Source organism: Mercenaria mercenaria, chromosome 10, assembly GCF_021730395.1.
Source record: "Mercenaria mercenaria strain notata chromosome 10, MADL_Memer_1, whole genome shotgun sequence".
Lineage (NCBI taxonomy): Eukaryota > Metazoa > Mollusca > Bivalvia > Venerida > Veneridae > Mercenaria > Mercenaria mercenaria.
This window is the reverse complement of record NC_069370.1, coordinates 34,176,856-34,192,245: the sequence shown is the minus strand read 5'-3', so window position 1 is coordinate 34,192,245 and position 15,390 is coordinate 34,176,856. Positions and strand designations below refer to the sequence as shown.

General features: G+C 33.9%; 1 protein-coding gene across 20 annotated transcripts in view; it reads left to right on the top strand.

Moving 5' to 3' along the window:
• LOC123559425 (microtubule-associated protein tau-like) overlaps positions 1 to 15,390 on the top strand; it is an 85,997-nt gene that overhangs the window by 36,063 nt on the left and 34,544 nt on the right. For all 20 annotated transcript variants that reach the window (XM_053552691.1, XM_053552689.1, XM_053552701.1 and 17 more), the window contains 2 exons: positions 6,469 to 7,548; positions 11,063 to 11,112. In XM_053552691.1, the coding sequence (XP_053408666.1) occupies positions 6,469 to 7,548; positions 11,063 to 11,112 (1,130 nt within the window). The remainder of the gene's footprint in view (positions 1 to 6,468; positions 7,549 to 11,062; positions 11,113 to 15,390) is intronic.

Below are 15,390 nucleotides of genomic sequence, written 5' to 3'. Positions count from 1 at the left end.
ATACTTGCTCAATATTGCCAAATATGGTGTAATTTTGGGTGCAAGATATTGTTTCATTATTGCCAAATATAGTGTAATTTTGGGTGCAAGATATTGTTTCATTATTGCCAAATATGGTGTAATTTTGGGTGCAAGATATTGTTTCATTATTGCCAAACATGGTGTAATCTTGGGTGCAAGATATTGTTTCATTATTGCCAAATATGGTGTTATTTTAGGTGCAAGATATTGTTGCATTATTGCCAAATATGGTCTAATTTTGGGTGCCGTATACTGGTTCAGTATTGCCAAACATGGTGTAATCTTGGGTGCAAGATATTGTTTCATTATTGCCAAATATGGTGTAATTTTAGGTGCAAGATATTGTTTCATTATTGCCAAATATGGTGTAATTTTGGGTGCAAGATATTGTTTCATTATTGGCAAATATGGTGTAATTTTGTGTGCCATGTACTGGTTCAGTATTGCCAAATATGGTGCAATTTTGGGTGCAAGATATTGTTTCATTATTGGCAAATATGGTGTAATTTAGGGTGCCATATATGGTGCAATTTTGGGTGCAAGATATTGTTTCAATATTGCCAAATATGGTGTAATTTCGTATGTCGGATATTGTTTCTTAAACAGCAAATTTGGCTCAGTTCGTGTTTAGAACTGTAATGCAGTATTATGTGAAATTTTTGATGCCAAATATTGTTTACCTAAAGCAAATCAGGTGAACTGTCTGGTGCCAGATATTATTTCTACAATGCCAAATTATGTGTAGTTTTTGGTATCAAGTACTATTTCAATAACGTCATTAGTATGGGGTAATTTGAGGTGACAGATAGTGTGTCTTTATTGTCAAATCAGCTGTATTATGTTGGGTTTAAAGGCATCTGGCACCCAGTCTTTAAATGCCCTGTCTGCATGTTATGTAATACTTTAAAGATGAGATGAACTGAACTGAAACTGAAACACAATGTTACAGTAAGCAGTTTAACTTTTATATGTCTTTTCCCGGCTGAACTATTTCCAACTAAGTGACAAAATAACAAATTTACAAGTAAACATAATTGAGTACTATAGACATATAGACTTTTCCCTACTGAACTATTTCCAGCTAAGTGACAAAATAACAAATTTACAAGTAAACATAATTGAGTACAATAGACATATATATAGGTATTTTAATATGGGCTGATATGTTTACCTGCTAGGAATATCTGTCTTGATAACCATTCTCATATTTAAACATAAGATATCAATAACATTTCCGATATCAAGGCTTTTGTATAAGATACACATCTTTTGCTTGTTAGGTGAATATCTGTTTTAACATCCCAGCAGCACTTGGCAATATGGCAATATATTTTGTGCTATATTTTCTTCTGGAAAATTATCTTGGGGGACCGTCTCAAAACATTTTTACTAATCATTTTAGATATTATAGGAGTTTTATTATTCTTTATGTTTGGGAATGTTGAAAAGTTACTGAAAGTAAAGTTACTGAATGTTATGATTTTATGAAGCATGGAAGAAGAGGAGCTGTACTGTATTTATTCAAATAAATGCACTGTGATTTCAGTGCAATAGCCCAGTATTTCAAAATTTAGGGATATCACGCAATTATTGTTATTGATAAAAAGTATTCAGAATAGAATGGCTTAGCGTAAACAAAGTTTCCTGTTAATTTTTAATTTTTTTTTATTGATAAACCAAATGTAATGTTTCTGGCAATATATGATTTAAGGTTTTCATTCATGAACAGTTTGCATTAAGTAATTATTCCTTTCTGTTTCATTCCTAATATGAGCCGTGCCATGGGAAAACCAACATAGTGGCCTTGCGACCAGCATGGATCCAGACCAGCCTACGCATCCGCACAGTCTGGTCAGGATCCATGCTGTTCGCTAACAGTTTCTCTAATTGCTATAGGCTTTGAAAGCGAACAGCATGGATCCTGACCATACTGCACGGTCGTACTATGTTGGTTTTCCCATGGCGCGACTCATACTTCCATTGATAGAATTGTCCCCTTGTAATCTAGGCAACAAGAACAAATTGGGTCATGATAAAATGTCAAAATAAACTTACATTTGATAAAAATAAAGATAAATTTGTATGCAAAAGCTGTGCAGCCTGGCTTTGTATTTTATAGATTTTATTGAAAACATAACGATCAAAACTGACCTGGAAACAAAAACTTGTTCAGTTTAAATATATGCGTTAGATTAATGTCCTTTATAGGAACAAAATCTAAATAATTTACATATTGTCAATTCTGAAATTTCATTCATGATTAATTGAACATAGCACAGATTTGTATTGGCCTCTCACAGAACTTTGTGCCAAAGCCAACATTGGCCTCTCACAGAACTTTGTGCCAAAGCCAACATTGAAAATTCTGGTGATTAAGCAGTACCTGGCAGCAGTGACTTTTATTAGAGCATTTAACACCAGACTGTTTCCAAAGTAATAAAAAAAGCATGCTGCAAACAACAGACATTAATTTTAACACAGCAATAAATTTACAGCAAGAAATTGGTGCTGTTATTAAAACATCTACGGTAATCATAAAAATTCAGTTTTTTTGCTCACCAGCTGCCAATTTAACATGCTAATGAGCTGTGAAATGCTTGAAGATTACAAACCTTGAGGTTCAAATAAAAAGAAATAAGAATATAAAGGTTAGTGATAATGTTCTGTAAAAATGCTTGATTTAATTTTCACAATATAACCAGTAGCTGCTCCAGCATTTTCTGGTTATAAGGGTTTAATGATAGCTCCTGAAATATTTTTTCAGGGGGTGATATCAGATTTCTCTCTTTTATATGGTATGGGGTGATAAGGATCAGGGTTGTGGGGTTGGGGCGGGTGTTTCTCATTGACCCCATGTTGAATTTCTTTAACAAAAGAATGAAATATAATGGTATTTTTGAGTTTCATAGTTCATGCAGTTAAATTTTCTTTTTTATAACATGTTTTTCAATGATTTATCAAAATATCAGTGTGAAATATGTATCTGGTATTTTCACAGTGAAAAATATCAAATATAGTTTTCACTAGTAAGAAACTCTAAAATGGGTAAATTTAGTGGAAACTTGAAAATTTGTTTGTTTTACATGTAAGATCAAAATATCTTACCCATGAACACCATATCTTATATTTTCATTCGTAGCTCTGCCACTCGTGAAAATAATGCATCTGCTGTTCACTCGTAAAAGATATTTCAATCTTACACTGAAACAAACAAATATCCTCTAAAAATAGATCTGTTGTACAGCAAAAAAGGCATCAAAATTAATTCTAATTTGCATCTTTAAGTTCTTGTTTCCAAGAAAGAATCAATTCACTCTCTCAGTATCGAGGATTGTTCTAGAAAACTGCTTTTCATGCAGACATAGTCTTTACCCACCATAATATGCACTAGGGAATTTGCCAGTATCCAATTTCAAAATTATTTTGCAGTCATTTTGGTCATAAAACGTTTTATCATAATTGGAATTTGATAATTTAGTATAATTTTTCTTGCTAAAAAGTGATGTTTGTTATAGGTCATGCTGCATTTTGGGGCCGTTTAGAGCCCGGCTTCATCTCAATAGAACAAGTTTGATTAAGAAATTGAAAAGCAATATTAACTGCTGTTTACTGTAAAAGCAGAAATTTTTGCGAGGGTTTAATTTTCGCTATATTCGCGAGGCATTACATCTCGCGAAAATTAATCCTCGCGTAAATATTTACCATTAGTATAATTTTAACTCAATCAGGATACCATTTTTACAATTTCGCGAATATTAAACCTTGCGAACATACTCAAAATTTCAAATTTGTGAAATTTTAACCCTGCGAAAATATGTGCATTTTCAGTAGTCTGTATATTTTGTTGTGAACGATTGAATTTTCACGGTTGCATTTATCCTTAAAATAAAGACACGATAAAACTGAACTAATAACATCTTTAGCTAATTCTCAGAGCACAAAGTGCTTGAGGTAAGCTATTCTGATCACTCACTGACTGTTGAATGTCTATCCATATGTCTGTCTGACTGTCAGCATTTTCCTGGAATGACATCTCCTCTGAAACTGTTTGTAGGACATTGAGGCAGTCCTCTTCCAAAATTGCCCAATAAGCTTAGTATCACATAGGGGCAGCCAGAGCTAAAAATAGAAAAAAAATCTTCAAACCACACCTTCTCCTAAACCGCTAGTCCAATTTTGAAATAGTTTCACACAAACGTTCCATGAGTGACCATCAACCAAGATTTTCAATTATTCTGATTTACCCAAAAATGTTGCTGTTCAGGGATGTTATCACTTTTCTTTGTATATAGTGAAACCCTTAATAATCTTGTCAGATACTGCTGGCCTGATTTTAAAATTATTTTTTCCTATATGGCTCTGTGGAAATTTTCGAAAGTCTTCTCCACTGAATCTCCAGGCCAGTTTTTAAAGTATGATTTGGCTGGGTGTGAGCCATGGAGGACATGCTCTCTTGTTGATTAGACATCTTCCCAGTTTTCAAAGTAATTTGGTGGAAATGTGTCTGTGAAAGTCTGGTGAGCGATATGTGGCCATCATAGCCCTCTTGTTTCCATCTAAACATTGAAATTGTTGAATTCATGTCACCATGAAATAACTGTTTTGGCAGAAATGCAACAAAATTAAGAAACAATGTTATTTGCAATCTCTCTGTAAATCTTACTTGCCTCAGACTACCTATAGGAAGTACAAAATTTAAGAGATGCACTGTAACAAAACCGCATATCTGCTTTTTGTTTCCAGCACACTTGTGGGAAATTAAGAAAATTAAAGTGTAGCTCAGTTGAAAAGTGTATTCAGAGTACACAAAACATTGGATGTTAACATAACTAGAATACATTTTATTATAGAATTAGTTGAAACACTCTTAAAAAAAACAACAAAATTCCAATATAATTTTCATGCACTGATAAATAATGCAGTTTAACTTTTGTTCAGTGTGCTCCTTAAAAAAGTACAGTCATGTCTTATTCAAAGTTCTTTTGATATGATTTTGTTAAGATAATGAACCTGTAATGATTATCGGCAATTGCATATCCATCGTGTGCGATTTCAGCATCCTTTATTACAGAAAGGTAGATTTTGTGCGGAAATCGCATACAGAGTATTCGTAAACAAACGGAAAGTGCCGATTCTCATTATACTACCTAAAATACAAATTTTCAGGAGTAAAAAGTCTTATGGTAAAGGATGACAGCACATGTATTGACCATTGTATAAGGCCAAAAAAAACTATATTTATTGTTTGTTTCTGATTACATGAACAAAAAAATGTAGCATAGGTAGATCAGCAAATTACTAAAAATAACTTTTGTTTTGTTTTAAAAATCTTTGTATGTTTGGATATAAATTTTATTGACTTTGTTACAGACTTGTTATGTACACAAACCAGTCCTTTTTACCAGCCCAAAGGGACGTACATGTATTATGTTATGACGCCGGTGTCCGTCTGTCTGTTCATTAGCAATTTCATGTCAGCTCTGTAACTCTTGAACCCCTTGAAGGATTTCAAAGAAACTTGACACAAATGTTCACCACATCGAGATGACATGCAGAGAACATGTTTTGGATGGCTCGCTTTAAGGTCAAGGTCACACTTAGTGGTCAAAGGTCATATGACTTTGTTTTGTGTCCGCTCTGTAACTCTTGAACTGCTTGAAGGATTTTAAAGAAACTTGGCACAAATGTTCACCACATCGCGATGAAGTGCAGAGCGCAGTTTCAGATGGCTTGCTTCAAGGTCAAGGGCACACTTAGGGGTCAAAGGCCATACCTTCGGGCATATATAGCTCCGTTATACTAGTGACTTGGTGAAATTGAAAATAAAAGAGAATGGAACTAAAGTCTCAGATATCAAGTGGAATAATTTCTGGGGTTGGCAGCAAAAGCGCTGGGACAGTTTGGTGACCGGAAACAAACAGTATTTTATTTTACACCCTAGACCTGTGTACGATAAAAAATATTTTTCATGACACTTTGCTAAGTTATAGCATGTCATACACCTGAGAACACACTTCAGAATAATGTGGTCAAAATCCATGAAATAGTACCTAGTTTTACCAGGGTGGCAACTTTGTCAATTTGATTCTTTTCTAAATTCTGTTTGTAAAAACATAATTAAATTTGTAACATTACACCTCATCTTAATATTAAAAGATATCCCAGGCTGCCGCTGGGCAACAAAGTTTACAGTGTGGTGAATCATTCCACTGTCTCATATTGCAGATGAACAAAATGTAATATAATGTCAACTTGTATGCATTTTCACAGTAGGAAAGATGAACTTTTCACTCTGGATTTTATGAATATATCCATTACTAAGACAGCTGAAAATGTTATAGATTACAAATTAGATAAATACCATGTTTATAATACAAAGTTTATTTCAGGTAGTGTTTTTATTTGGATGAGTTTGGTGATGGTTTAAATTGAAACTTCTTTTCGCAGATTTTGATGGGGGTGAATTTGACCCATTTGCACCACAAAATAAAATGGCTAATATGAATAAGGGAGAGCAACCTGTGGATTTGTTAGGCGAATGTTTAGAAAACGGACAAATGACAAATGGAAGTGATAAACATGTTTCCTTTGATCAGGAGGCTGGTATAGGGCTCCCTGATCCATCTTACATTAATCAAGGTCAAGGACAAGGTCAGATTTCAGGGTCTCAAGGTCAAAAGGATGAAGGATTACAAAGACATATGAGTGAAGGTGAAATTTTAGGATACCAGAATGAATATGGTGAGTCAATACATACTGGACAAGTGGAATATACAGGAGACAGTGAAGAGGAGGAGTGTAATAATCTTATAGATATTCAAAGTACAGACGTTGATTCTTATCCGCAGAAAGGTCAAGGTTATACAGGCGGAGGACATGTAGGTGAATATTCTAGTCCAGATCCTAGTCAAAATTTGTATGACGAGTATGTGGAAAATGATTATGTTGATGATAATGATGAAGGTGTTCAGAATGAAGAGAAACGTTATGACGGTCCCGTTGATTATGTTGATGATAATATTGATCCTGATTCATGGCATCCTCAAATGGATCCAGAGAGATTACGGAGATCAAAATCGCCAGAAAGGTCAGTTTCACCTTATGTGAAATCAGAAAGTGGCGGAGATGTTGACTCTGATATGATTAGCTCCCCTTCTGAAATGGCGCAACCTGAATCAGTGTCTGAGCCTGTAGGGGGCGATAGTTACCGTGAATCATCCATTCCAGTGTCAGAAGGTGTTGAAACACCGGACTTAATATCCCAGGGTTCACAGCAGTTATCTTCCGAGGAAACGGAATCTTTAGATTCAAGGTCGGAAGTTTCCGAAGGCACTCCAAGAAGGCGCAGAATTCCAAAGCCTAAAACAAAGAAACCTTTGGAATTGCCACCTTGGGATGATAATGTAGTGGTGCCAAAACTTCCAAGGATGAAGCCGACTTTGATTGGTAAACAGGCCGACTTGCCACCGCCGTCACCGCCACGGTTTCATCGGCAGCGAACCGCACCAGCACGTCACAATGCTAAAGGTTATTTTAATATTTGCCATCTGTATTTTTCTCAGTGCTTGAGCATTCTGTCATTGTTTATATAACTCATTTTCCATCACAGAGGCAAAATGTAGTTTTAATCTTGTTACTAACTAAAATGAGGCTTAATTTGTCTCAATTAAATTGATATTTTTTCTTGTTTATTTTTAGCTTTTTTTAACAACTTCCTTGTAAGGAAATGGCTGAATGAGAAAGCACTGATGAGCACTTAAAATAATCTCTATGCTTGTGCATTGATATTGTGTGGCTGAATGTAAACTAGATTGTATGCTGCATGCTGTTCAATTACTGTTTTATATGTACGCTGTATACTGAAAAATACTTTAAATTGGCAAAAACTTTATTTCGTGAATTGCTTAGATTTGAGCAAGATGTTAGAAAAATGCATTCTTGATCCTCAGATTATCTGTAAACATTTAAAAACTACTTCACTCTGTTTGTTGTTAGTTCCCTGAATTATACATTAATGATAGTATCCCATTAAGCCTTAACAAAATTTATAATCATAAGAAATGTCTTTTTTTTGTGGATGGGCATGATTTTGGATATAACAAATATTTGGTGTAAACTTCCTCCAGTTTTCTTAAAAGCTTGGAGTTTACAAAATACAAAACTGACAAATAGTTCTTGCCATTAAAAAAGTGTTTTACAGTAGTTTTTATTTTGCTCCTTTGTTGATTTCTTTTTAATAGTTATATTTTTTGTGATGAGTTATGTTCTTGTATATTGTCACCTCAATGCAAAAAATGATAAACTATTTATGTTAACCAAGTTTTGCAGAAATGATCAATTGCTTCTTTTTGTTAACCACATTTTGCACAAATGGTTAACTACTTTAATGTTAACCACATTTTGCAGAAAATGATTATTAAACTACTTTCATGTTAACCACATTTTGCAGAAAATGGTTAAGGTAACTACTCTATGTTAACTACATTTTGCAAGAATGGTTAACTCTTTCTCTATGTTAACAAAGATTTGAAAAAATGGTTTACTACTTCTTTATGTTAACCAAGTTTGGCAAGAATGGTAAATTACTTCTTTAGGTTCACCACGATTTTCAAGAATGGTTGACTGTTTCTTTTTGTGAACCACATTTTACAGAAATGGTTAACTACTTTAATAAGATAACCACATTTTACAGAAATGGTTAACTACTTTAATGTGGTTACCACATTTTGCAGAAATGGTTTACTCTTTTTGTTAACCAAATTTGGCAAAATTGGTTAAATAATTTATGTTAACCGCATTTTGCACTGAGGTGACAATATGTAGTTGACTTTTGACATGTTCTTGATAATAAGAACTTTGACTACAATTCATAGGGATTTGAAATTATATGCATGCCAATGTCTGAGCTTTTGGACTTTTATCTTAATCTGACCTCAATCATTAAAGTTCTTTAAAACTAAATCTTCCCTGGCATAAAATACTCTTTAATACCTTCTGTTGGAATTTTTTTTATGTTATATCTTAACTTTGATTAGGAAGAAAGAAATAAACATTTTTAAAGATAAGTTTATCTTATTTTTAAAGTTTTTGTGCAGATTTTTTCTGTTTTCAATTGCTTATCAGCTAGTAAACTTTAATATATAAAACATAACTTACTTTTTTTTGCTTAAAGTTACTGGACAACTTCTCCACAATCTGTAGCTTAACCCTTACCCTGCTAAATTTCTATTATGAACTCCTCCATCTTTCAATTTAGACAGTACCATTAACTGTTAAAAGGGGTGCTTACCACATAGATACTGACTGAATGGCGAACAGTGTAGATCTTGATCAGACTGCACAGATATGCAGGCTGATCATGATCTACACTGGGCGCAAAGGCAGAATTAGTGGTGTCCAGCATGATAAGGGTTAAGGATCATTTCAGATGTAGTTGTCACTTGTGATTGATTTTGTAAAGCTGTCTTAAATGTATAGTAGACCCAAATTTTATATTTTAAAATACGAACAATTGCTACAAACAATTTATGTAAACATGAAATTAACAGGATGTGAGTGTATTAACAGTACTATATATGCAGTACACTCTTTAATACATGTGTTGCATTAGAATTAATGTGTACTACCAATAAAACAACTTGATTGTTGTTTTTTGTTTTTTTTTAAATTGACTGATCTAATTAATTTTTTATATACTTAATAAAAGTAAATTCTTCAAATCACTTCACTGTTGTGAGTTCAAGCCTCACTTTGGGCCTCGCTTTGGGCATATAATCCTTTATATGAGGAAGCCATCCAGCTGGCTTATGCTCGTAAGGGGAGTTGGGGGTTTGGGCTGCAAGCCTCGCTTTAGGCATAGAATCCTTTATGTTACTCTTAAGTTTTAAAATTTTAAAAGTTTGACATTAAGAGCTAATTTAAAAGCTGCAGTGTGTTTAAAGTAAAAATAGAATGATATATTGCTACTGTGAGGTGCATAATTCATGAATTCATCAGTGTGACACTTGAAATTGCAGATTTGTTTTCCAAATAATCTGCAAGAATCTGTGAGCATGTAATTTACAAGCATAAAAAGATCATTATTTAGACAGATTCTGTCACCTGTTTGACATTACAGAAAATGAATATCTTCTTGACATGCACTGTACTCTGTTGTCTTTAACAGCTAATAGTGGATAACTCTTGCATTGTATGATGCAAAGACTGAATGAGTTCTGTCCCTTTTATAATAGCCACATTGGTATGCATTGCTGTTGTGATATATAAATATATATATATATATACATACATTTGTGTTAAAGCATGTTTTACTTTGCTAGCTGCCTCTCCTTTCCTAATATAAATATATGTTTGACATGAGCAAAAATGTCCTTTTGTTATTTTTGTTTTGTTGGTAGCAGATGCCATGCCAGTTTGCTTTCTGATTTGCTGGAAAGATATATAAGTTTTATCATTATTTCAGTTTTATTTGTTCTGCACAAAATTTAAATTATTTGCTCTGTTGTGCTTTTTCACATTAATTTGTGGATGTTCTTTGATGTTTATAATTTAAACACCTATTTCCAGATAAAGTAATTAAATGAATAATGATTAAAGTACATAGAGTTTTGTAGAACAAAATATTTTTTTGGTTACACTTAATATTTGCAGTAAAACTTCATTCTCTCGAACTTGGCGGGACAGATAAAATTTTACCCATTGATGGGTAGTTCAAGCCGTTGAACAGTATACATTATAAAGGTGTTTTGCTGGGACCTGATGATGTGTTCAAGGGAAGGGTGGTGTTTGAATGATCAGAGATTGAGAGAACGAAGTTCAGCTGTATTTTCAAATACTTCATTTATGTGTAAAATATTAAGATGTCAGAGTCAAATAAGCATCAGCAACAGTTCTGCAAATCTAATATAGATTCAGTAATGGGGTGATTTCCCTGTTACAGTTGTATTCTTTCAGTAATGTTTGATCATAATCACAGATGCAACTTATTTCATTTTACAGCTGCATTATTTTAGTATTTCAAGCATTTTCATTTTTATTACAGATGCTTCGTCAGACAGTGGGGTAGAAGAGGAAGCAAAGTCCCCTAGAAAGGTAAGTGTCTCGCGTTATCAGTGGAACCTTGTATTAAGACCACTCCTGTAGTAAGGCCACCTCTGTATTGAGACTACCCCAGTATTAAAGCCACCCCGGAAAGTCACCCCTGTATTAAGACTAGCCATTATTTAAGCTACAACTGTATTAAGCCCCCTTCTGTATTAAGACCACCCCTGTATTAAATCCACCAGTGTTAAGTCTACCCATAAATTAAGACCACTGTTAAAAATGACAGTGGTGGATGATTGACTGACATGTGACTTCTGTAGTGTGTCTCTTTGCAAGTGTATGCTCTTGCTAACTCTGTCAAAACTTTTTGGCATAGGTCCTTATAAAATGTACAGGTGCTAAAGGAATTCAACCTTACCAAATGTCAAGAGTGAATGATTATAAAAGGGGCCCCCAAGGATGAGTGGTTAAGGTCGCTGACTTCGAATCACTTGCCCCTCACCAATATAGGGTTGAGCCTCACTTTGGGCTTTGAATTCTTCATGTGAGGAAGCCATACAGCTGGTACTGAAGGCCTGGTGTTCTAGCCAGGTGCCCGCCTTTGATGAAATAATACATGGAGGGGCACCTGGGGTCTTCCTCCACCATCCAAGCTGGAAAGTCGCTAGTATATAACCTGAATTGTTTCGGTGCAACGTTACACCCAACAACAACAACAAAACAAGCAAAAAAACAAACAAACCCTATAAAAGATCATGTTGACAAAGATTCTCACAAGGTAGATGTGTTTTTTGGAGTAATTACAAAGTAAAAATTCAGACTTTTGAAATGGCAAGAAAAACAGCTATAAAGTGCTGCGTAAAATTATTGTTTATTTTTAAAGTAGGAAAGATATCCTTTGATTCAAATTACTGCAAGTTACAAGCCCTGAAATTTGAAACGTAATGGGTCTTATTTCACTACATGAATTTTCATTTCTAAATAAATCATTGTATCAAACTCATTTTAATTACTATAATCAAAAGCAAATAAAATTTCGGTACAAACTTTTTCTTGCTAATTCTTGTCAGTAAGATATAAAGATGTATTATGTTAGCGCACCAATTCCGTCTCATTATCGCATAGAGAGGCTGATGTTATTCTTGTACGTAGTTTGCGTTCTTTATCCTAAAATGCATAATTTCGGGGTTTTGTGCGATTAAATCTATAAATTTCATGGCGGTTTAATGATTGTTTAGAGGTAAATTAGTAATTTGTCAAATATCGAATTACGATTTTTCAACATAAAATTTAAAAATGAAATACAAATATTCTCATTTTCAGTTGGACTGTGCAGTATAATGGAAACTTAAAGCATTTAAGTTTATAATCCTGTAAAAAAAATTATAAAGGATAGGATGTGATGAATATTAGAAATATTATTCAGAAGAGAGAAAAAATAAAATATATTTAAAAAAAAAATAAAATAAAAAAGAACAGTTGCACTGGAAATATTTTGTTTTTGGTAAAAAGTTGTAGGAGTTGATCTATGACTAAGAACACATTTTAAAGATCTAAGAAATTAGCTCTAAAATTGGTAGTAAGAAAGGATAGACTTCTAAAGCAATAACTGAAATTATTACAAACAATGTTCTGTTGTAAACGGTCAAAGAAAGAAAAATTGTGTCGCATTTGTGGTCAGCCAAAAGGTGCTCATTCTGTAGAGGATGATTGCTGGGAGGAACGGCTAGGATGTAATCTATTTATAGACTGCGGGGATTGTGACGGGGAGTGTCCCCCATGTTGCCTCGCTCTGTGTAACTGTCTGAACTGTCTATTGCCAGGTGGAAGATGGGAACGTAAACATCGCAGGGTAAATAATCAGGTTTGTCCTTTGTTTCGACAACTTCACAGTGTTTATCTCCCCTTATTGCATAAATTGATAAAACACATACATTATCTTGATGAACCAAATTAATTCAAATCTAATGTAACATGATTGCAAGCAACAGATTTTGAAACATAAATCATTTCTGCTTATATTTGAAAATGATGAGAAATTTTAGATGCAGTCATTTGTGACAAATAGAATTTCTGCCTTTTACTAAAATCTAAGAATACTGGAACTGGTTTCTAAAATCAAAAAATACACTGACTGGTTTCTAAAATTTAAGAATTACTAGAATCAAAGAATACACCGACTGGTTTCTAAAATCTGAGACTACACTGACTGGTTTGCTACAGAAAAGTTGATAGATGGAGTTAACAATTAAGAAAACTTTATTAAAAAGGATATCACAGTGAAACAGAAGTTAGATCAGGAATGTAAGGACTAGTCAACCAGTTACAAAGACCGTGGAAACTAGTATTTGAGGAATGGTAGACCGTTGAATCTAGTATTATTGTGTATGTGTGTGCGGGTTTAATGTCTTTTTCAACAATTTTTCAGTCATATAAACGAGGGTGTCTGCTTGTAGCAGTGAGCACAATGCCCAGTAGTGCTGCCTCACTTGAATATCATGCCGTAGACACGTGGCATAATACCTCACCCAGTCACATTATACTGACACCGGGCTGCCCAGTCCTAGCACTATCCTCTTAATGCTGAGCGCCAAGCGAGGACGTTACTAGTACCATTTTTTACGTCTTTGGTATGACGCAGCCGGGGATTGAACCCACGACCTCCCGCACTTGAATCAGATGCTCTACCACTAGGCTATCTAGTATTTGAGGAGTGGAAGGATAATAACTGTAAAAGGGCTTGAAATCCATTTCCTCAATTGCATTTGTTATTGTTTTATAGTATTTATTTAATGCAGTTATCTTATTTACTCACTCCTTGGCATATTTGCATTAATCATATTATGAAGTAATATACTGCAGAACAATCATATAAAATGATAGGATTGTTAGAGTTTTATTGTTTATTTGAACGTTTCCTTAAATCCTGTAAATAACTAATAATACAGTTAAAATTCAAATATATTGATACATAATCTATTGCATCAGCAGGTCAGTTTATCTTTTTAAGATGGGAAAGTTGTGTGGTTCAGTTATCTCCCTTACATTAATGATGTAAATGCAAATGTCATATCTTCTAACTGCTTTAAATTGGTCCTAAAATCACCTGCTCCCACACCCACTGTATTTTGTGCACTTTTATTGGCAGGTGGTCTTGAGTCACAGGTTGTAACGCACTGTAAATGTTAAAATCTGGAAACAAAAGAAGTGCTCTTTAGAGATAGGTGGTCTTTGTTCAGAGGTGGTCTTTAACACATGTTTGCCTGTAATATGTCAATGTAAATGGATAATTATAAATTTTTATACTGATATATTGGGCATCTTTATTTTTTTGGAGACATTTTAAAGCCAGTACAGTCTGAGATGGCAAAGAGCTGATAAACACATTCACACTTTTCCATTCAGTACTTAAAATTCTGTTTGTAAACACATTTCAAGCATGTTTTCATGAACTATCAGTAACCAGGTTGACCGTTAATGGCTGAGATATGAAATTGATAGAATTATTATCGTAAGATGTCCAATAGTGTCATCACTCGAAAGGATTTATTTAAATCGGTAAACACCTGTATTGTGATGTACTTCGGAAATCCAATGTAAACGGACCAAAGACCTTTGTATATAGTCAAATGTTTAACTGAGCCTGAAAAATCGCCTTATTCTGTGTTAATATTAAAATTTGGATGAACTTTAGATGCATTGAGATACGTAAATTGATCTGAAAACTATGGTAAGTAAGTGGAAAATATATCTAATAATGTGTTTGTAGAGGAAGAAGTTGTGTTCTCACGATGGTGATTTATTTCTCCGTATCACACGTATCATTTGAAAAATTTCCTTAAAATTATGTCTAACATATCATAATTTATGATACAGAAACGCTTTATGTCTAGTAATTGTTCATATCTAGCAGAGGAACATTGAATTTGTGTGTGTTTATGAAATAAACCATATGTGTCTAGCAAAGGAACATCATTACAAAGTGTTGATGTACAACACTTCTTACGTCTGGCAATGGAACGTCATATCGTGAAAGCAAGAACTCCCTTATCATTGGCAAACGCTTTTATGTCTAGCTGAGGAACAATGTATGTTCATGTACAGAAGCCTTTAGCAGAGGGACACCATGTTTGTGTACAGAAGTCTGTGTGTCTAACAGAGGAACTTTGTATGTTTATATACAAAAGCCTTTATGTCTAGCAGGGGAGCAATATATGTTTATGTATAGAAACCTTTGTGAAAAGAGTCTACCAGGGGAACAGCATAATTATGTTAATGTACAGAAACCCTTATGTCTAGCAGGAGAACAAAATATTTTTATGTACA